At 37.6% G+C, this 22,346-nt stretch overlaps 3 protein-coding genes across 3 annotated transcripts; 2 read left to right on the top strand and 1 right to left on the bottom strand.

Moving 5' to 3' along the window:
- Nucleotides 1-1,541: 1,541 nt before the first annotated feature.
- Nucleotides 1,542-4,855, top strand: glipr1a (GLI pathogenesis-related 1a). The gene is made up of 7 exons (XM_056749011.1): nucleotides 1,542-1,641; nucleotides 1,698-1,795; nucleotides 3,297-3,350; nucleotides 3,536-3,654; nucleotides 3,782-3,867; nucleotides 3,943-3,969; nucleotides 4,128-4,855. Exons 1-7 carry the CDS (start codon nucleotides 1,542-1,544, stop codon nucleotides 4,280-4,282), a joined length of 639 nt encoding a protein of 212 aa, XP_056604989.1. The 3' UTR covers nucleotides 4,283-4,855.
- A 281-nt stretch (nucleotides 4,856-5,136) lies between these two features.
- krr1 (KRR1 small subunit processome component homolog) lies at nucleotides 5,137-8,070 on the bottom strand. Its single transcript, XM_056748449.1, has 10 exons — nucleotides 7,980-8,070; nucleotides 7,357-7,532; nucleotides 7,128-7,262; nucleotides 6,745-6,870; nucleotides 6,564-6,647; nucleotides 6,406-6,462; nucleotides 6,010-6,183; nucleotides 5,843-5,920; nucleotides 5,656-5,752; nucleotides 5,137-5,402 (listed from the first exon to the last, which is right to left on the bottom strand). Exons 1-10 carry the CDS (start codon nucleotides 8,047-8,049, stop codon nucleotides 5,257-5,259), a joined length of 1,143 nt encoding a protein of 380 aa, XP_056604427.1. The 5' UTR covers nucleotides 8,050-8,070; the 3' UTR covers nucleotides 5,137-5,256.
- Nucleotides 8,071-9,020: 950 nt separating this feature from the next.
- LOC130421227 (crystal protein) lies at nucleotides 9,021-13,301 on the top strand. The gene is made up of 8 exons (XM_056749009.1): nucleotides 9,021-9,398; nucleotides 9,463-9,664; nucleotides 9,743-9,876; nucleotides 10,551-10,678; nucleotides 10,748-10,866; nucleotides 10,950-11,090; nucleotides 11,211-11,383; nucleotides 12,846-13,301. The coding sequence occupies exons 1-8, from the start codon at nucleotides 9,021-9,023 to the stop codon at nucleotides 13,299-13,301; spliced, it is 1,731 nt and encodes a 576-aa protein (XP_056604987.1).
- The last annotated feature ends 9,045 nt before the right edge of the window (nucleotides 13,302-22,346 follow it).

Here is a 22,346-nt window from a genome sequence, read left to right as displayed (position 1 = left end):
TTATGTTTACCAAGTAAGTGCAATTGTTTCCCGCTATAGCTCTACTTAGACTTCCTTGATATAAGTGCCTTTGTAAAAGCGTCTGCTAAATGACTAAATGTATCTTTCTCTGAATCATAATGTAATTGTTTATCGGTGTTTATCTATTTATATATGTATCTTTTTCAACGTAAATGATAGATGCAAAAGAACTGTACTGCTCGCTTTCTGTAATCTGTACCACTATGATGAAATGTGGATAAAATTGTAACTTTTTTTGGCAAAAATCCTCTCTCCACTTTCTAGTTTTACCACCCAAGTCAATTTTCTGTACCGCCACATGTCACTGGCCCATTTCTCTGTCTCACTGTAAGTTACAACCACACTGTTTGTTTTCTGTTTTATAAGTAATTGTGTGAAATAAGTATTCATTAATTTTAAACTATGATCCATTTCCTACACAACTTCCAGCAGAATGTCTTTGTTAAACTTTGGCAGTGTGTACAACAGTTGCTGACCTTTCTTTTATGACCCAGATATAAAGTCAATAGATGAATGTATCTCACACTCAGTATCTTCTCAGTGGCTCAGGGAAATGAGTGCAAGACTTAAACTGAAAGCTTCTGGGTTCAAACACAACATTCTGTTGTTTTTTATTTTTGGACACAATAAACTTTGAATATGCTGTCATTTTATCTTCACACATTAGGTTCAATCCCTCAGCAGTATGAGCTTTGAAATGAAATCAGGAGTTTGACATCTTCTACCGCGAAAATATTTTTAGTGCTGTCCAGCTCCAGTGGCTGAGTGGAGTAAGAGCTGAATTTAAAACAAAAGTGTCTGGGTTCAATCACAGGATTTTGTGTTTTAAGTATTTTTGGACATAACATAATAACCTGTGAATGTGCTGCAATTCAGGGGAACCTCATCAGATTTAGAAGCTCAGAGGTACGATCATTGAAACTAAACCAGGATGCCGTGGGTTCATAGTTTGACATCTCTTTGATGACCAGATATGCAGTCATATGCAATCTTTCCCAAAAGTGAATTGTGTTACTTGTGTCCATCAGCTCCTGTGTCTCAATGGCATTAGTGCTGGTTTCAAACACAATGTTTTAGGTTAAGGTATTTTACAAACATTAGTTACATAATAACTTGTGAATTTGATTTACTTCACCCACCAGGATCAATAGCCCAGGGTTATGAGCACTAACATGAAAACAGGTGGTGCAGGGTTCTAGTCCAGGCTCTGGATCTTTAAACGTTCAAAGTTGTTTCTTATGCAGACCTGATCAAAGAAAAACATAAATTAGCCAGGAGAACTGAGTAAAGCATCCGGGGCCCAGTGGTTGAGGGGTACAAGCTCTGAGACTGAAACAAGTGATAACAGGTTCAATCCTTGACTCAGACACTCAAAGTGTTCAATCTAGTCTCTGATGCGCAACTTGTTTAAAAAAAAAGATAAATACGCCCGGAGAAGTGTCACATATGTGAAGGACCCAATGGCTCAGTTGGAAGAGCACTGGAACTAGATCAGAAGGTCTAGGGTTCAAAGGCAGCACATGACTGGAATCACCACAGGAAACAGATCAAGCAGGAACCAGGAACCAAATCCCAGCCGGATGGAAGAAGCAAGACATGAAGACATGAAGACTGGAGGGCGTGAGAAGATACCCAAACCGTGAAAGGGGGAGACGTTGGAGCGTGTCTCCCCCCAGGTTCAAGAGTGCAGCCGCAGGGGGTTATACACCAGAAGCCTAAATTTTACCTAAATTTTACAAAAATACTTGACAGTTCCTTGGAACTGGCTTATAAGACCTCTTGATCTTAGAGTAGTGTTCCTTAACACTGAGCCATTGGGCACTGCATGACTGAAGGAGTCCTCCTGGTAATTTTATCCCTGTTATTGAAACCTGAAACACATGAAATGTGAGCAATAACACAAAGTAAGCTTGAATCCTCAACTACCAAATTCTAACCCAGTGATTCTTACCCCTCAGCCACAGGACTCTGCATGTCAGAATCAAATCTCCTGGTAATTTTATCTCTTTACACTTACCTGGACCACATAAGAGATGTGAGATCACCCAAAGCTGGATTTGAACCCTGATCTACCAAGCACTGGTGAAGTGCACATTACCACCAGACCACTGGTCACTGCATACTACACTTCTGGTAACTTACAGCCACCCAGTAGATGTTTGCAACATTGCATTTATACTGTGAAAACTAATTATATAGATCTATACTTTGTGTGAGAAAAGTATATTATCAACTACAGCTTATCTTTTTGGATCAACCTAAATCTATTACCTTTCATACCACCAAACAATGACACCACCATGAGCTGCAGTTGGATTATGGCTGGAGTAGGCTACCGCCAAAATGCATATTTCATTAATTCATCATTTGTTTGTGGGAACACTTCTTATTTTTGATAAATCTTGATTTTACTTGACTTTGCTTGTATAGTTATTCTGTAAAGTTATTTTTTGGGGGGTTCTTCGTAAGTGGTTTTAAAAAAACTTGGAGCAAGAATTTAACTCTGAACCAACAAACATGTAATGCTTGTTAAATGTTTTTCCTTCAGTCATATCACTAGTAGACAATGTTTTGATTTTTGAGTGGAGATGTATTTGTTTGTACTTGCAGTACTGCACACAAATCACCACAGGAGGGCTATAATGAACACAAATAACTTGAGAGAGAGAGAAAGAAAAAAAGAGCGAGAGATAGAGCGAGATATACTACCACATTCACACCTTTATTTCCGGTTTATGACAAACGACACCATTCATGTTCATCTGTTTTTAGATTTTATTTTTGTCACATAATGCAATATCATTGGCTAACCTCATGTTTTAGCACTAGATAAATCATTTACCAAAGGGAATGTTAACTTTATCAGAGTTCACACTACCAATACAAATGTTTTAGAATTAAGTTCCATCTCAAGTTTCAGTAAATTAGTTGCGAGTGTTCTGTGTGTATTTAGGTTTGTGGGTAATAGGTTTAACCCTACTGGGTATGTGGTATAAAATCATGTGGTCATACTGAATGACTCAGTAGTTTTGGTTGCTAAAAGTGTATGAGAATGCAGAAGTAACAGATTCTGAAATTCTGTGTGATCTTATAGCTGTAAACCTCCTGCTTCATCCGCTGTCAACGTTTCCTGTTTGTTGATCTCTGGCCGCATTGCAGCAGATATGAGCGACTGTCTGCACATTCTGCTCTGTGTTACAGTTCTTTTTCTGCTCTTTTCTCATTCACGGACTGCTGAACCTTTTTTCGACATCACAGACCCAGCATTTATCAAGGATTATGTTTACAGTAGTAACCAGTGCACACATGCCTGCGGACACTACACACAGGTATGCAGCGTTTTGTACTTAAACATCGTAGTGGACTTACATGCTAAATACTTTCCCAGCCGACCAATGATAGACAGGTTTTTCAGATGGAGTTGACCCAAAAATATAACAACATATAAACACACTAAAAACAGAAGTGCTGGAGTTTTGATTGACAGAGAAGTGTGTTTTTGTGGTCTGGGCAGGTTGTCTGGGCGGACACTTACAAGGTCGGCTGTGCTGCACAAGCATGTCCAAAAGGTGTGGCCGACACAAAGTTTTCATCTAATCCTGGAATCATATTTGTGTGCAACTACGCTACAGCGTAAGTATATAAAAGTATTTGGGACCCCAGTTATTAGCAGTTTACAGTGTGGGTGAGCGTGTAAAGACCCCTGAATTTCGTGCAAACAGTGAGAAATGGTGCTCAGTATGTGCTGATGTGTTTTCAGAGGAAATTACCCCAATGTGCATCCGTACAGAAACGGGAAGTCATGCAGCAATTGCAACGAAGATAAATGTGAAAGCAACCTGTGTCGTAAGTTTAAAACACAAAGTTTATCACACTTACCAACCCGCATTTCATTTCAGAGGTTTCTCATTTCATTCACAGGTAACTCAACGCGGGACGCCCTGAAGAGTAAGACATCTTTCACATTCTGCATTTGAATGTACGGTGGCCCAAAAAAGTATCGGGACACCTAGGTTTAAGTGTCTGTTTTTTTTTTTTTGGCCACAGTAGTTATTCTTTTTATAGGACCTTACTACAAAAGCGAACCTGATGGACTGTGTGTGTAGGTTATAACTGGAGGCCGGACTGGGACCCTGCGCTGTTCTACTGCGGTTCATTCTGCAAAGCTCTTCTGGTTATCAGACCTGTGTCCATTCTGCTTATATTCCTCTCGGTTTTCTATCTGCAGCATTATTACACAAACCTGTTTGTATATGAGTGAAATGACTACAATTATAAAAATATCATCTTTGGTCAAAGGGATAGTTAGTCAAATAATGAATATTCTTGCATTTTCTTGCCCTCATGTCATTGCAAACCAGTATGACTTTCCCAAAGATATTGTGAACAATGTTGATAATCAAACAACATAAATCCAATTTGATTTCCATTATATGAACACAAAATCACTGAGGCATTTCGCAAAACATCTTCTTTTGTGTTCCACTGAAGAAAGAGTCACTTACAAGTTTACAACCAGATGCCTCTAAAGAAATGACAATTTTTTTTATTTTGGGGTGTGCTATCGCTTAAAAGAAAAGCCGGTTTGATGCCATTACATTAAAGCGGTACCTCAACCCTTAATCCATATTGACAGTGCTATGAAATTTCAGTCTAGCATCCGTCATCTCTCAAATGCGCCTGAACAAGAGGCTAGTTTTTCTAGCAAATGACATCGATTCGCCTTTTTGAAGCTTCAAAAAGTCAACAACCATTCACTCCCATTCTACCGCTTGGAAGTAATAGGAAACGTTGTATTATAACTCAGACTGAATTATTCTTCAAGAAGAAAAACATATTCAGTTAGGATGCCTAGAGGGTGAATAAAACATGGAGAAATGTTGATTCAGGTGTGAAGTACTGGTTTAAGTCGCTTATGTTTATGTGGGAGAAATAAGCAGTTTTAACATGTCGTGCATAAAATGTTTGTTATATCTTTTATTTATTTGCTTTTCTTTAGGTTCCTTTGAAATAATAAAGTGACAAATGCCTTAACTCTTAACGTCCTCTTCGACAGTTTCTTCAAATCATTGAGTAATTCGTGCAGTGTGTCAAAGAGAATCCTGACAGCAGAGCGATATGAAACATTTCTTTATATAAACACACTGAGCACAAACATAATGTTGCAATAACTCATGACAGTAAAACTACTTAAACAGAAGCGGTCTGAATGAAAGTCCAAATGAAGTATGAGAATTAGCTCTTGACTTTCTTTTTCTTCGTCTTTGTGTCTTTGACAGAAGAGCTGTCAGGGTTTGCTGGAGGAGCTCCAAGCTTTTTCGTTTTTGCCTTCTTGACCTTTTCTTTGATGGCCTCAATGTCAATTTTATCCTCTGTAGATGCTGTCAGAAGAGAATCACAAATGTATATTAATGTAATGGATTTGAAATTAATCAAATTAATTACATAGTCAATACAAAATATTAATTCCTCCACAGGCACTGACACTTTTGGAAACATCTAAATATGGAGTGACAGGTGCACTTTTTAAAGAACTGATGTGAAGGAATGTTATATTGATGATGACACTATTTTCTGTTTATTCTGGGACAGGATCTAGACCGGCAGTCTGTTTCTTTTATGTGTTTGCTTTACCTGCTTTGGTATTTTTGACAGCTGGTTTCTCTTTCGGGGGAATGAAAGCTTTCTGTCTCTCCTCTTGTCTTTTGGATAAAGCTTCAGCCTGTTTCACCTTCAGACAAGAAATGAGCAGACACACATTTTGTGTGAATCAGTTTTGAGTGAATCAATTGAATGAATCATCGGAAATTGACTCTCATACCTTTATTTCTTTCATCTTTCTACGTCTCTTTTCATTCTCATGTAGGAAAAACTCTCCACTTGCCAGCTCCTTGTCGATCTGTTTGCAGAAATAAACATACGAACATAAATATATCCAATTCCCAGCGCATGAAAGGAGATGTTTTCTGCAGTGGGCACAGTGGGTACCTTGCTATCTGGTTGAGGGGGTGGGAATGGTGTGTATTCTTTCTTCTTAATTGTCTTCTTCTTGGGCTGCTTGCGCTTGGAGACACTCTTATGGCGGAAGTTTGGCAGGAATCTCTCCCAGCTCTGAGTGCGCAGCTCCGGGTCGTTCGCGAGCTCTCTCTTGATCATAAGAGTCTGAGTGATTCAAATCAGGTGAATTACAATTCTGAATTTTAACCTTATGCTGTTTTACAAATCAATAGACGAAATTTAGAAATTCAAATCTTTTGGTTGGCAGACTAGATCTTTAAAAGAATGTTCTGGTTAAAGTGAAATTCAAACATGTTTTATGCCATTCCTGCACTAAAAGAATGAGACGTAAAGAAAATCTTTATGTAATTCAGAGTTTCTTTCTACCTTTATGTTGTAAATGGGGTGAATGTTCTTCATGGTGTCCATCACAACTTTTCGCACCTGTAGAAGAAAACATGATTGTTTACTAAATATCACACATCTTAATTGTGACTTTTAAAAGGTTCTTCAAAAATGTAAAAGCATAATAATAAAGTTCTCACCTCCTTCAAGCCACTGTGGGGGCCCAGAGCAGAAACTGTGTTACCCTGAACCATTACGTAACAGTTGGTGAGAAGCTCCAACGCCTGAAACAAGCACAACTGATGAGAATTTATCATGCCAGAGAAAATAAAATAAAACATCACATAAGTAATTACTTTTTTAAAGAGAGATTCTGCTCGCCTTTAGTGTGGAGCCTTTGGGGCCAATAAGCCTCTGCCTTCTCTTCACAAAACGATCTCGGTTTCGCACCAGAGTGCCAATTTTTATTATATCACATGCCACATCATCTTCTAGTATCCTTGTAGCCTGAAATGAAAAGAAGAGACTTAATTTATACTTATAAAACAACTATATCAGTCTTGCCAAAGGACTCATGGAGTATTTTGTGCATGAATGTGAAATTTCTGTCAGTTACAAAACCTGTGAAAGAAATTTGACCACAAACTGCAGACACGGGCCTCTAAGAAAAGTACTCGCAAAATAGATACTCTTATGGTCAACAAAGCAGTCAAAATTAACAAAGAAACCTTACATTCACATTACACATAAAAAGGCTAGTTTACCTGTTCAAACGGTACACTTCTAGCCAATAACTTAATGAGATCTCTTGCTCTGAGGATAGAATATGGGTCAAAGGTTTTCTTAGTGGTGTGCACAGTCATACTGCCTTCAATCAGGTCCAGTGTGACATTGATGAACTGCAGAACAACAGCAGAGATGACACGAAATCAGACACATTCATTAAAGACAAACATTAACAGAAAGCCCTTCTTGAGGTCTTAAAACACTCACAATATCTCCAAGTGCTTTTTGCACCAGGGGCCAGCACTCTTTCAGATACGCTTCTCTGTATTTGGGGAAAAGGGTGGCGAAGCTGCTCTCCTCCAGCAGACCTTTAGGGTTGTCCCCTCGGGTGAACTGAGGCTCTTTCCAGCCATCCGGTACTGTCAGCAGTTCAGTCTCATCTTCTGCATGACAAACAAAACCTTTATAAGAAGTCAATTACAGGATGCTTGTGCTATCATAAAAAGTCTAAACCTTGATTAAATACTTTAAGGCGCAGGACACACACCAGCAACCTTCAGATTCCAGCTCAGAACTTAAACCATTATACGAATGTACTTAAATATGTTTATTTTTACAAGTCCCATTACCGAAAGATCATGCCATGTTTATATATTCAACAAATGAAAAAAAAGTTTGATCACATGCACGTCTAACTGCACAATAATAAATCATTACAGCTATATAAAGAATACATTCATTTGAAACAAACTTTATTTGTTTTTTCAATTCTTCACACGAGCTGCATTGCTTTTAAACATCTCCAATATTTCCGTCTACATAGATAATTATAACAAAAGCAAAACCAGCCCCCATAACACAGAGTAATTACACTTAATAAATGAACTAACCTTGATTTTTATTCTTTTTGTCTTTTTTCCTGGCTGGCGTTTCACTCACGCGTTTTGTGGGAGCCGCCATTGTTGCTGTCAGGCACCGACGTCATGCGCAGTGTCGTACGTCACTGGACTTCGGCGAGTGTCGCCGCCTTCTGGTGTGGCGGTGGTAGTGATTTGTTTATATTTTCGCTCCACGTATGTCAACTTCGAAAGAAAATACTAAAAAAATCTTTATCTGATCATATATGAAGATTGAAAACACGAAATTTATTAATATAAAAAATATTTAAGCTCTTTAAGATGCAACTTTTATGATGAAAATTCCTACTTTCACAGCATTGAGTAATGCATTGAGCATTTTGTATTAAAGATATGTATCACTATTAATCAGAAGTCATTTATAATACAAATAAATTATATAAAAATTGCAATTTCTCAAAATGATCAGCTTATTATTTTATAAGTACCTATGTAAAGATGTTTCCTATCCCAAGTTCCATTAAAAAGCTCAAATTTTCACCTAAAAAGGCCTGAGCAGTTTGAGGTATTGAGACGCTGATCAGGATTGGAATATTTAGAAGCAGAAGAACAACAACGCAGAATAAAATCTGATGAAATACAACATAATACAGATAAAGCAGAAATAATTTAACAAGACAATTCTGATAATGTAAAACAAGTAGAATTATGTAAGCAAATTATTTATTAGGAGACAAATAAAAAAATTGTAATGCATTGTAATCTCTCACACTCCCTAAACTGGGGGTGCAAGAAATGTTATCTAATTTTATCTGAAGTGGAGACAGACTGCTTTTAATTACACAGACACACACACACACACACACACACACACAAAAGACACTCTGTCCCAGTTGTGTGTATTTTAATGGCAATCACAAGTGCAGACAGAAGAGTTCTTGGGTACTCAAGTTCTTCCTCATTTTTTCTAAGTATCAGATCACTGAAGAGTCAGAAGAGAGGAGAAGATCCATCATCTCACATAAACACACACTGAAGGCAAATATGCCGTCATATGGTGGGTGTTCACTAGGAATGTGTGCGGTTGTGTTTGTGTTCATCAGAACTGGATCCAGTACAGAACAGTTAAATCTGGCAGCTTTGATTCGTGGATTCTCTATAGGAACATCATTGAGAAATCAGCACACGTTAGACCTGCAAACCGACAAAAATGACAGAGACGGTCCTGTTGGGCCCAAACTGATCACCAAAGATGGAACCATTCAGGGTGTGATGGTGGATAAGTGTTACATTTTTTATGGGATACCATTTGCTGATCCACCCGTGGGTGCGTACCGCTGGAAACCCCCCCGTCGGGTCACGCCGTGGAGAGGGGTGTACGACGCCACCTATCCCAGAGCAGTGTGCATGCAGGCCTGCATCGGACCCCTGTATGAAGAATGTCCGAAGAAGGTGAGTGTTCCTGTAGATATGATTTCACACATTCACATGAGATAATATTCATTTCTTTTGGCAGGTAAGCGAGGACTGTTTGTACCTGAATGTCTTTGTTCCATTAAGTGTAAAATTGCCAACTCCACCGCTCAAACTTCTGCCGGTAATGGTTTGGATCCACGGTGGTGACTTCATCGCAGGCTCCGCCTCCAAAGCGCTTTATGATTCTCGATACATCAGTAACTTCACACACACTGTGGTTGTGAGCGTGGCCTACCGCCTGGGTGAGATACACCATCCAAAACCCATTTGTCGTGACTTTACCAAGCTCCAAAATAAACCCTGATTTTGCTTGTCTTCAGGGGCTTTTGGGTTTCTGGTGTCAGGGAAAAACCCAAAGACATCAGCGGTGGGAAATTATGGGATTCTGGATCAGCAGGTGGCTTTGATCTGGGTCCAGAAGAACATTGCAGCTTTTGGTGGTGACCCAAACAGAGTAAGAATGTATCAATCTATAAGAAAGAATAATCACAGATAAAATTGTTTAATATCTCACTTATAGACCATAGGCCTAGACATTTAAAGAAGATCGAAACTTGAATAATCAAAGATGAAATATTTTTTATATCTCACTTATACCCCCTAGACAATTAAAGAAGATGGAAATGTTGCTTAAGTCTCATCTGTATCTCAGATATTACTCTTGAGAAAAAGTGTCTTGAGTTTCAGAGTTTCTTGAGTAGAGATGTCAACAATGTGTCAAACTGAGCTCAGATTTGTCAAGTCTGCAATCAAATGTCAATATTATTGAAGATCTCAATATCAACTCAAACATTTCTCATCAAATGTATTCAAATACAGATTATTTTACCTATACAATCTATATTCGTTTGACATCTACATATATACATTTGGCAAGCGTTTTTATCCAAAGTGACTTACATTGCATTATGCTGTACATTTTATTCCTCCATATTCTTCATGGGTTTCAACAATTACTCTCTCATTTGATTCTCTTCTCATTTCTCCTATAGAAACATCTGAGACTCAGTTGAGACGTAAATAAAACACAACTAAAACTTCGCCTCGGCTATGAAAGAGCAACCACTGAGCCAGTACATTTGAATAAATTTTTTAATTAAATGTGTTTGTGTGTGTGTGTGAATTCAGGTGACAATTTTTGGAGAGAGTGCAGGAGCTCAGTCGGTCAGTCTCCATCTGATGATTGAAAGCAGCAAAGCGCTCTTCAAACAGGCCGTTCTTCAGAGTTTACCATTCTCTATACCCCTTAAAACACGGTAAACACACACACACGATGCCTCTCCACGCATCCATGTCACCATTTGAAACCCTGTGATGTTCCTCAGGCACGAGTCTCTGAAAATGGGAAAGAACTTTGCTAAGATGACCAACTGTTCGTTGTCGGACATCGTGTGTCTGCTGTCTCTGAGTCCTGAGGCGGTTCTGACTGCACAGATCAAATCCAGTAAGAACATCCACGGACGCTGCGCTCAACATCTCCTGCATGTGAAGAACATCATCATCAGCAGGTGTCATGTGTTTCTCCAGGCTCGAAGCTGGTCAACCCGTTTCGCTTTCTGGAGGTGTTTGAAATCTGGGGACCGTATGTGGATGGAGAGCTGATCCAGGAGCAGTCGGTGACGGCCTTTCAGAAGGGACACTGGCAGAAGGAGAAAAAAGTTCTGCTTGGTACGACTTACAATCTCATTCACAGTTTCAACTAAATTTCAAATTGTGGCTTGCAAAATAATTTTTATTTTTTAAATGAAAGCAGGTCTATTATTATTATGATGTGTGTGTGTTGTGTAGGGACGACCTCAGAGGAAGGTATCATCTTTGTGTATGGTGTCTTTACTAAGCCTGTGTCGCCGGTTGAGTGCACCATCTACACAACAGCCATATTTAAACAGCACGCCATGAAAATCCTGCGCAAATATTTGCCTCTCTATGAAGACACAGACCGCAGGGACATGCTTGCACAGGTGAGAGACCAATGGACGGACGTTTACATGGTGTGTATGTTTTGGATGTTGATTTTTAAAGATACAAAATGATGGACATTTAAAAATACGTAAAGGTTTGTGTGAGGTTTTAGGTTATGGGAATGTTTAGGGGTAGGGGATATATAAAAACCATTAGATCAGTAGGCTATTAAAACAATCAAAGTCTATGGCAGGTCCCCGTTAAGATAGCAAAAAACTGTGTGTGTGACACATCTGTCATCTGTGTTTCTCTTTAGCAGTTGATCTGGGCCACACGCCATCAACATGCTAACAACATGCCAACATGAAAATCCAACATGAGGTTTAAAAAATCACAAAAATAAACATTACAGTTCAATTCATGCCAATAAGAAATAATCGTGTATAATTATTATTTAGTATAGATACTAATTAAATAAAAGTCTGAGATTACAGAATGAGACATTTTTGCATTATAATATTGAGGAGGAAATGTGCTTGACTTTCATCAAAAATCATAAAATAGATATTTAAAAAGTTATTCCTTGAGCAGTAAAAAGGCCTGGAATCTCATCTTAAGCTTTTGTGAGATTCACTGTAATATAATTTAATTTTTATATATTGTACAGAAGTTGTTTAGAAGCCAGAGATATGGGTTGTGAACAGGATTTTCGCATTGTAACATGAACATGTCCACAAGAGGGCGCTGTAGCTCCAGTGTGTGTTACGGTGTCTGGTTCTTGTGGTTTCATTAGTCATCAGATGTTATTGATATTCTGGTCTCAGTCAGCATCCCACAGCAAAACCCACCTGAGATATCAAAGGTCACCACCGCCTGTCAATCAAATCACCTGTGACTTCTGGGTAAAAATCTGCAGCGTTCAGACAACAGTCAGAAAGTCACTTAACATCCCTTCAGGATGTGTGTGTATGTGTGTGTGCGTTTGAGACCGCAGGCGGTAGATTCTCTGTGTGTGTGTGTGTGTGTGTGTGTGGGCTGTGTGTTCTCTCTATCCGATGAGTGTTTGGTTACCAGGTAACAGACATAGATACTTAACCTACACTGACATGATGCTCAGAACAAACCACAGATCATTTCAGTGAATCCCACAAAACAAACAGCATTCACTCACTTCACGTCATCCGATACACTGCCATATACAACTGTGAACATTCAATATTGTATGTTTATATAAGATTCAGAAATGTACTTTCTTAAAGCAACATCACATCTATGAAATGATTAATAATTTCACATAGACATCAATGAGTTTTAACGGAGAGCAAATGGATAAATTTGTATCAGCATCTCATATGTTTCTCCTAAGAAAAAGTAAGAAATCTCACAAATGTTTCAGTCATTTTGAGTTTGAGAAGAGATGTCAACAACGTGTCAAATTGAGTCTGCAATCAAAAATCTATATTATTGAAGATCTCAATAGGAACTCAGCAGAATATCTGACCATCTGTCTTTAACTTTTAGATTGTTACAGATTACATCTTTCTGTGCCCGTCCCGAAAATCGGCCCGTGCTGGAGTACTGTCTGGAAGTTCAGTGTGGATGTACGTGTTTGATCAGGTATCCAGCGACCCTCGCGTGTGGTCCGGTTCGACGTTCTGTTATCAACACGTGTGTCACGGTGCCGAGCTTCCCTTTCTGTTTGACTCAGCTCCTGTGGCGAATTTCACTTTCACTCAAGCTGAACGTCTGCTGTCCAACCGCATGCTGTGTTACTGGGGCTCTTTCGCCCATGCGGGTGACCCCGGGTCACATACTGACATGAGCCCGTTCTGTCAGCAGCAACACTCCCCGTCATGGCCACGCTATGAGCCGAACATTGGCTGGCTTGTTATGAACCTCACGGTACATTCACATGCACAAGCAGGATCACGAAACGACATCTGTGACTTCTGGGATGAACTTGGGATCTATCCATGAGATCTCTTTAACATCTCAATTGTTTGGCCTAGACAGGAATGAGATTAAATAGAGAGTTTGTCTGTAAACCCCCATGTGTCATCTCTACACTTAATTTTAAACTCTCAATGTTTCTAATTTTCAATTTAATTTATTTCTGGAGAAAAACTCTTTAGCTTTGAGCTACCTCTACGAAGTATAATGTTTCCTCTGGATTTATTTGGGTCAAATAGTTTTCAAAACATTGTCCCCTTAACAAAATATTTGTTTGTGTTAATTCATTATTTACAAACAATATCATTGAACAGGTTCAAGTAGCCTAAACATCCGAAAGAATACATAAAAACATCATGTTTGCTACAGACATCAGTCTTTTCTCTCTTAATATAACACTAACATTGATGCATTTGAATGATTTTTTTACATTTTTGTCCAAAGAAACTTGCAGGGCATTCAATCTATACATCACCACCCTATATTACCACATTATCTTCTGTAGTGTTCACTGCATACTGCACTGCATATTATTTCCTTTAAATACTATGTGTGTTTTATTTCAGTGTTTTATTTCTGATATTAAAAGGTCTGAACTAAAATAACAAAGCGAGATGATCAATTTTTAAACAATTAATATTATTTCTGGTTTATTCATTATACTGGACATGAGACGTCCTGTTGAATGCATTGCATTGTGGGATACAATATTCCACACACGTTTGTTGCAGATTTTTGAAAATGTCAAAGCACAATTGGTTATTCATAGATGTAAAAAAAATCACATATAGTCCACAATATAAAATCCTGCGTGCTAGAAAAATACAGCATGCATTTTATACTTCACGGAAGTCATATTTGTCAGGCACAATAACATGCTTTAATTCCTACACACACACTTTTTAGGCCCTCATAGTATCACTGCAACATCACACAGAGCTGTGGAAGATCAATCGCACCTGTCCAGCATTTAAATGAAGACATCCGCAAACCACAGTGATCTTTGCACCCCACACGCAGGATCTAAATCAAGACGCGATTTCTATACGTGTCATCAAGCCCAAAATGATATCTGCAGAGGTGGCCAAACAAATGTGTGTGTGTCGCATGAGCGCACGCAAGATCATTTTGTTTGTAATCGGCCACTTAAAAACAGATGACTGCAGCACGCTTACATGTTTCCAAAAGAAGAAGTGCAGCAGGAAATATGCTGATCAGTATGTGTATGATGTCCGGAGAGCTCACCTAAAAATCATCATCATCGTGTACTCACCCTCCAAAACACATGACCTTGACACATCACAACAGAAGACGCTCAAACATAAATGCAGAAAGACGACTGGTTGGTTCCTCTCCGGATAGATGATGTCTGTTATATCACATCTCCCTGAAGCAAACATCAAATCAGACAGTAAATATAACATCAGGATCCTCTGGGCACTTGCTGCATGGGATCTCATGGGACGCTTTGATATGTCTCTGATTTCATTATTCTCACAGTCAAAATGTCCTCTTGACTTTCAATAAAATACAAAAGCGAAAAATGAAAAAAGAAAACAGAAAGAGAACAGAAGCAAAGAGATTTTAACATGATTGTTCACAAATCCAAATCTGCATGAAAAGAATCACACTGTTAGATGCATGTGCAAATCTTATATATAAATGATATATCACAATGTACCTTGCAAAAGGTACTTATGCAGTAATCTCATGAATCTCCTCAAAAAACATCTAAAAAACATCTGAAACTGTGCTGAAACTTTCCAGGACACCAAAGTTTGTAATCAGACATAAAGATTTCAATCATTTCAGAACATTCTCAGAACTTAAGTTATCAATCAAACAATGCAGTTTTTTCTGAAAGAGCATTTTCTTAACATGAACAATTGCTAAACGTTCCAAAAACGCTATTCATCATTAGAGGAATCTTTAAAAAAATTGTATAACTTAATGAAAACATATGTGTTCTTTAAACATAATTTTGTGTAAAATGCAGTAAAATGTCACACACCGATTGAAAAAAGTAAAGAAGCTACAGTACTTGTGTATAAAAACATGAAACTGAGAAGATATCTGCTGAAGAGCAATGAAGTGTCCAGCAGACATAACCAATGAGTCATGTAGTAAAGTCTAGAGAATATTTAGTGACAAACCTAAACCTGCATTTCAGTTAAAGCAATACCATTCCCCGTCAGTGTTATGACTGTTGTGTCAACACAAACACTGTGTATTTCAGTCATTTTGCTCGACCACATATCCTGTTTTTGTGAATAGAAACTATCCGGACTGTTTATTGTTCAAACAGATAAACTCCAGTGAAGTGTTTACTGACAAACAAACTGAGCGGAGCCTTAACAACCAACACGTCTCATTAGATTTCTATCAACACCAGTGGTGAAAAACAAGGACTCTTACATAACGTACAGTACAGGGATGCTATCAGATGGTCAGAATTCAGGACCCGAAGCGAACCTGCAAAACAACAAACAATGGATGCTTTAACATGGTTTTCACATGTTTCAAAAAATATATTTTAAGAAATATTTTTGGGGTTTTGTTTTCATATAATAGAAGCCAAAAGGGTTCAGTGTTGATTATCAACATTCTTCAAAATATCTCCTTTGGGTCATGCTGAAGAAAGAAAGTCTTACAGGTTTGGAATGACATAAAAATGAATAAAAGATGAAAAATGTCTAATTTCTTGGTGAACTGTCCCTTTAAACTCCATCATCAGCATCAGGACACAGACAATGCTGCTAGAATACAAATCGATGGCAAACAACTGATCCAGGAGCAGTTTCTGCTTGTGAGGTCTCAGGGAGGACAGACTTCTTCAGGTCCAACGGGGAAAATGTTTTTATGGTTGGATATAAAGCATCTTTATGCACTTGTCTGTCTTTACTGCAATACTTATGTTGAGAATCACTGCAGGAATATGATCTCTCAGTCTTCTCTTCTCCTCATCACTAAAGTTGAGTTCTGCTGATTGTTATTAGCGTGACAGTGCACACACATCTTTAATATGCGGCAGAGGCTTGTGTTTCATTATAATAAACGCTCTGATAATGGTCTAGGGAGGGAGAATATAAACTCAGCATTGCAGAGGCATTTAGAAATGATACACATGACAGCAGAAGATCATGTACTCAACTCTCAGCTCGGCTATTAGATCAACAATTAACCCTCAGTTCACATCCAATTAAATCATTAAAACACACGCTGTTGTCATAAAGGTCTTCAATGACTCACTTCCCACTGGACCATTAACACACATACATGCACACACACACACTGTATGTGTGTATATATATATATATATATATATATATATATACAGTATATACACTCACTGCCACAAACACACATACACACACACACACGAACACATGCCTACTGTGTGTGTGGCTGAGAGAAAGTGTTGAGTCACATTCAGCTTTATTGAAGTGATAAATCAGCACAGAGCAGAGACAATCGAATGCATCGTCTCGTCCAGGTCTGCACATCATCTCATTTCTGCTTATTTTGTGGCCACAGAAATTTCACTTACTGCGTCGCACCATCAGTCACGTATAGCGAAAATAAAACACTAATATACTGTTTGTCATTGTGCTGTGCTCTTCTATGAGGTTATGTGTGTTTTAAGTTCTGTCAATTCACACGGCAGCATCAGTACACAACAGGAGGAGGCGGAGCTTCAGGCAGGACCACACACGTCCTTCATCACAACATACACATCTACAAACCCTTTGTTTGAAATGTCCAGTTTCCTTTAAGAAAAACGTTGAAATAACTGTCCGTATCTGAATAATGTATTATACCAGATCATGAATTATAGCGAAACTGCAAAAGGCAATCTGGTGCTTCTAGATGAATCTTGACTCTATAAGGTGAGGGTTCAAGTGAACAATCTTGAATTGTGAATACTGAAGTATAAGTTTCCTCCATCTCTCTTGCAAAGATCTGGTTTCACAGATCCTCCTGTATCAGTTTCACTCCATCTATACCGAGTCTGTGCTGAGATAAAGAGACTCAAGTAACAGCACAACACAGTTAGCAAGTCAATTTTGTCCCTATATAGAGCACAATCCATTTGTTCTGTTAAGCTGACTTTATAGGGTTTACATTACACACGCTTACTGACTGTTGACACTCTATACCTGTGGGAAACAGTCCACGCACACACACAGTCACACACATTCACATGTAGACACACACAGTCATATAAATGTGTTAAAACACAGTGAAATCAAATTAAGATGTGAGGAAAAAAATAACTAAATTATCCACACAAAGTGTGATTGGTGTTTGCCTGCACAAAAATGATGATTGGATACTATCGGTGGTTGCCAGGGCGTTGCTATATGGTTTCTAAGGAAACCTCCTGTGATGCTCATGTACCTCCTTCGATGTTAATCTTTTTTATCACTTTACATTTAATTTCATAACATTTCTTATTTTATTACTTTATTTATATTGAATTAGCTTTTTTCTTTTATATTTAAGATTTTCATGAACATTTTTAGTTTAATTTGAGCAATTTTGTGAATTTGTTCTTTTGTCAATTTATTATTATTTCACTTAAATATTTCTATATAGGTTTCATTTATTTATATTTCAGTTTTAAGTTTAGCTTAGTGTTTTTAAATGTCTTTCAATAATTGCATTGCCTCAACATTTTTCACTTTATTGCTAAGGTTGAAAATTTTAAAAAGTTTTTTCATATAATATTTAGGCCTATACATTATTTTATTTCAATCAACAGAGTGTTTCAAAAGTTTTAGTGAACAGAAATAACCCTGTTCTAATTATAAACAATAACAGTGATGCTTGCTTTAGCAAAAAATACTAAAACAAAAAAAAACAGACAGACAGAGACTCCTCACCCAGACATAAGACAGACGAAGTGTGAATAATGCATATAAATGGCAAAAAATAGTTTTTCTATGGCATCGTTGTGAAGAACCTTTTAAGCACTTTTATTTTTAAGAGTGGCACAGCGGGCCGAGCAGTGACAGGACATGAGCGATGCAGATCCCTGCATCCTTAGTTTCCAAGGCAACAAGCAACCCCACGGATGTGAGCGGATAAAGAAATAGTGATCCAGAATGCATGACACAGAAGAAAACAGTTTCCTCTTTGAGAAGCGATGCATGATTTAATACTTTTTAGAGATGTAAAGGCTACGACAATCTCTCTGGACCTGCGTTCCACTTCTTCTGTTCTAACATGCACTTACATTTATTTTTAAAGATACTCACACAAAGTTGTTCTCCTTGTTTTTAGTTGAGATCAGCAGTTGCAGTGTTATGTACAGAAACAATATCACATGAATTTACTGTGTCAACAACACCATGAACTTTAAACTACACACACAGGTGAATGAAATCATGTCCGGGTCGTTTTAAAGTCATATATTTGTTCTTTCGTTTCCTACACCATTATTATAGACCTTTACATTCATAAACTTCACACTTTCCATTTACACAAGTCAGCAAAGCTCAAAGTCTAAATAACCAACAGCTTCATAAACCACTTTCCTATGCAGTCACTTACAGATGCGTCATCGGATGTTCATTCAGAATTCCCTGCGAGTGTTTCAGAACGTGTTTGTTTTAAACACCAGTCAACTGTGTCAATGAACAGAGATTTATATGAATTTATTCAGTGGCGGTCGAGACACATATACCATCAATGAGGGTGAGAGAGGACGGGCGGCATTCAGGGTTCGAATGCAAATAGCGCACAAATTCAGTGATGCTTTGCCTCACAGACAGAAACATAAACGTGACTTTTATTTTTCAAGATGCATTAAAAACGTTTCAGTTAAAATTGCATTACTCCTTTCATGTTCAAATCTTTCTCCTAAACCCTGTGTCCCATTTACATCTTAAGTGACTTCTGATATCCTCATACACACTTCTGGTCTCCCAGAATGCATTGCATGTTTAATTTATGGTATTCATACTTCAAATACAGCAGTGGGAAAAATGTATTTACCCAGATTCTCTGTAGTGAGAGAGAGAGAGAGAGAGAGAGAGAGAGAGAATGAATACATGTCTTGTGTTTCCAATGAGTCCATTACTTAAAAGACACAATCTGATACCACATCCAGTATTGATGATGTGAATATTTAATCATCTGCATCACTAAGAATGAATGAACACTGTTTTAGTTAAGTTTTGCAAAAAATCTGCAAATGAGGAGAAAATGTTTTGCGACTGGAGTGAAGTGGAAATGTGTATTTAAACTCGTCTAAATGTTAACATGCAGTTGCTAAGGTGTTCTGAGTAGTTGGTGGTTTGTTTAAAACAATAATTTTAGTGATCGATATTTATCTTTGATTACAGTACTAAATTATATTGAAATGTATTAACATTTCCATATTGACTTTTAATAGCCATCCCACAAGAAAAAAATTGTAGATTCTTAAGTTTTTACTAAAGTACACTGTAATGAAATTCCGATACTGTAATATTTCTAAACTTACTATAGTAAATATTAAAGTATATTACAGCATATTCTGGTTTATCAATTTGCCACACTACAGAACAATTTACTACAGTTACTATAGTAAATACTATTCAATGGGATTAAAGAGAACATCACAAGGGTCAAGCACATGATGTCAGCCGCTGGTGGTATACAACTATACACTATTGTGATTTTAAGACTCCTCACACTGACACTGTGTTCCATCTCAAGCATTTATTAAAACAACGGTACCCAGCGAAACCCCAGAGTGTGCAGATTTCCATGGCAACCGCATAGATTGCAACGGAGCCTGCTAAATCCCATATTCCTGCATGCGTCTGGATGCTCAGTGGGCCGAAACAAAGAGTGAGGCGGCGTCCGGCACCAGCGCTCCCTATCTCTCCAAAACACACCTGATCTTTATGGATTACTGCTAATGAACGACGACAAAGCCCATAATTCCTCACAGCGTTATTGAAATTAAATGGATTTAATAAACGTATGCACTGTGTGTTATCCATATGGCTGCAGGTGTGTGTGTGTCAGCGGAGGATTTAGAGCGAGTGAGCACTATTTAAATCCACACACATCTGTGAAGAGAGAGAGAGAGAGACGTGGAATACAAATCATAAGATGGTTCTCCTTAGGTAAACCTTCAGTTTTAGGACCTCACGAGGCAACACTAACATTCGTGCAGAGGTCTGTCTGAGACGCTTAGGATTATATTGTCAGATTCATGCACAGGACAGATAGCACAGAAAAAAATTATCAAATATTTTTAATACGGGCTATGACAAGAAAGTTATCTTTACTCGTTGGCACTAAAGACCATCATAAGAGCGTAAAAAAATCCTACAGACTTATTAAAAAGAGGGATCTGAGCCAAACAAAAATAACAAAATATCACAGATACAAGAAACCACCAAGAACAGCAACCACTTAAAAAGCAAACGTTTGCAGTAAGAGTTTATTCAGCAACGTCAAAATATAACTTACAAATGTACACTAGACATTTACATTGGCTGAATATACCTAGAAGCCTAAAACCACCGGTGACATCTTAGCAACCAACTAGCAACTAGCGACTTCATCCCTAAAGAAACACAGCTCATATTTTTTCAGACTATTTTGAAATCTTGTTTGTTGTTGCTTACTGGTAACTTTTCAGATTTCTGAGATCAAAACGTCTACACTTAAAATATTAAAGTATCCAGTGCGCAGGAAATGTTTTCCATTACAGTAATTCCTGTCTAAGCGAAATAAGTTAAGTCCACACATGACATACTGTGTACCGTCCAAAGTATTTATTTCCCATTTTCAAAGACTTAAAGTAAACCAATCCAATTCCATATTGCCAAAAATGTCATTATTAATAATATTCGATCACACTTTAGTGACCTAAAGTTTATAAAGTGATTAAAAGTTATTCGTTATAAGTATCAAACAAATATTCTATAATATACAAAGGTCTAGGGAGACAGACTCGTCTACATCACACGCAATGCGTCGTGGAAATAAGCGGCCACTTTTGAGTGAAATCCCCATCACTCCCATTGTCATGGTAACAGGATCACAGCTTCAGCAACAACACACAATTCAAGAACTGTGTCAAATAAACAATAAAGGTTGTGAAGAGATATGTCTTTAGTTTGTATGATATATAAAAAAGCAGTATCAGTGGATTCTGCTGCATTATTTATGGTGTGAAATGCTTCAGAAATAACTTCTGCCTTCTGGATACTCCAAAACATTTTTTTTAAAACATAACTTTTAGCTTTTATCATCAGTAGTTTCTTTCCTCCACGGGACAAGATAAAAGACGGCGTGCCTCTCATGAATAAATAACATCAGACGCAGATGTTTTATCATTTATGACCCCGAAGGAAAAAAGCTCAGAGACCATAAAGAAGCGGCCGAGACTTGGCTTGATCAGATTATGTTTAAAAGCAGATATCTTACATAACAAAAACAGCTTCTGTTTATTTCTGGAGGATTCTCTTTATTTACATGTATTTTATCGATATGTTAAGTATTATAAGCTCATTATTAACATTCCGAGGAAAAAGAGTTTCTAAATCCTTGGCTGGATGGATTCAGTTCAATTCAACTGGCTGTATTCATCCAGACATTAAAGCATTTTTACATGATTACTTTGCCAACAAGTTTGAGTTATAATTACTTTTACAAGCTCGTCGAATATTACTGAATATCATTCATTTAGCTTCTTCAGGGCAGAACTAAAAAAAGCTTTTTTTCTTTAATATTATATTATCCTCAAATAATATATATTGTTTATTCTGCAGGGGTTCTGTAGATGTATGAGCACAAATTGTATATGTTTACCTATATAAGTATAATGTTAAGTATATTATTAAAATAGAAACTTGATAAGATGAACAACATACAGTTTATTCCTTCTTGACTTCTTTGTGGAGCTGAAATGATTTTTAAAGCTGTATGTGTCTTAAATTATGATAATATTTCATAACACAGTGGTCCCAGAGGGCTGCTATTAAATTTCACAACCAACAGTTGTGAAAGTGCAAAGACTTTACGTCCAAATCTTTATGACCCTACAGTATGTCTCACACCTGACCGTAA

Source organism: Triplophysa dalaica, chromosome 5 (genome assembly GCF_015846415.1).
Source record: "Triplophysa dalaica isolate WHDGS20190420 chromosome 5, ASM1584641v1, whole genome shotgun sequence".
In the NCBI taxonomy this organism is placed as follows: Eukaryota; Metazoa; Chordata; class Actinopteri; order Cypriniformes; family Nemacheilidae; genus Triplophysa; species Triplophysa dalaica.
Note: the sequence above shows the minus strand (reverse complement) of the source record. Positions and strands in the feature narration are given on the sequence as shown.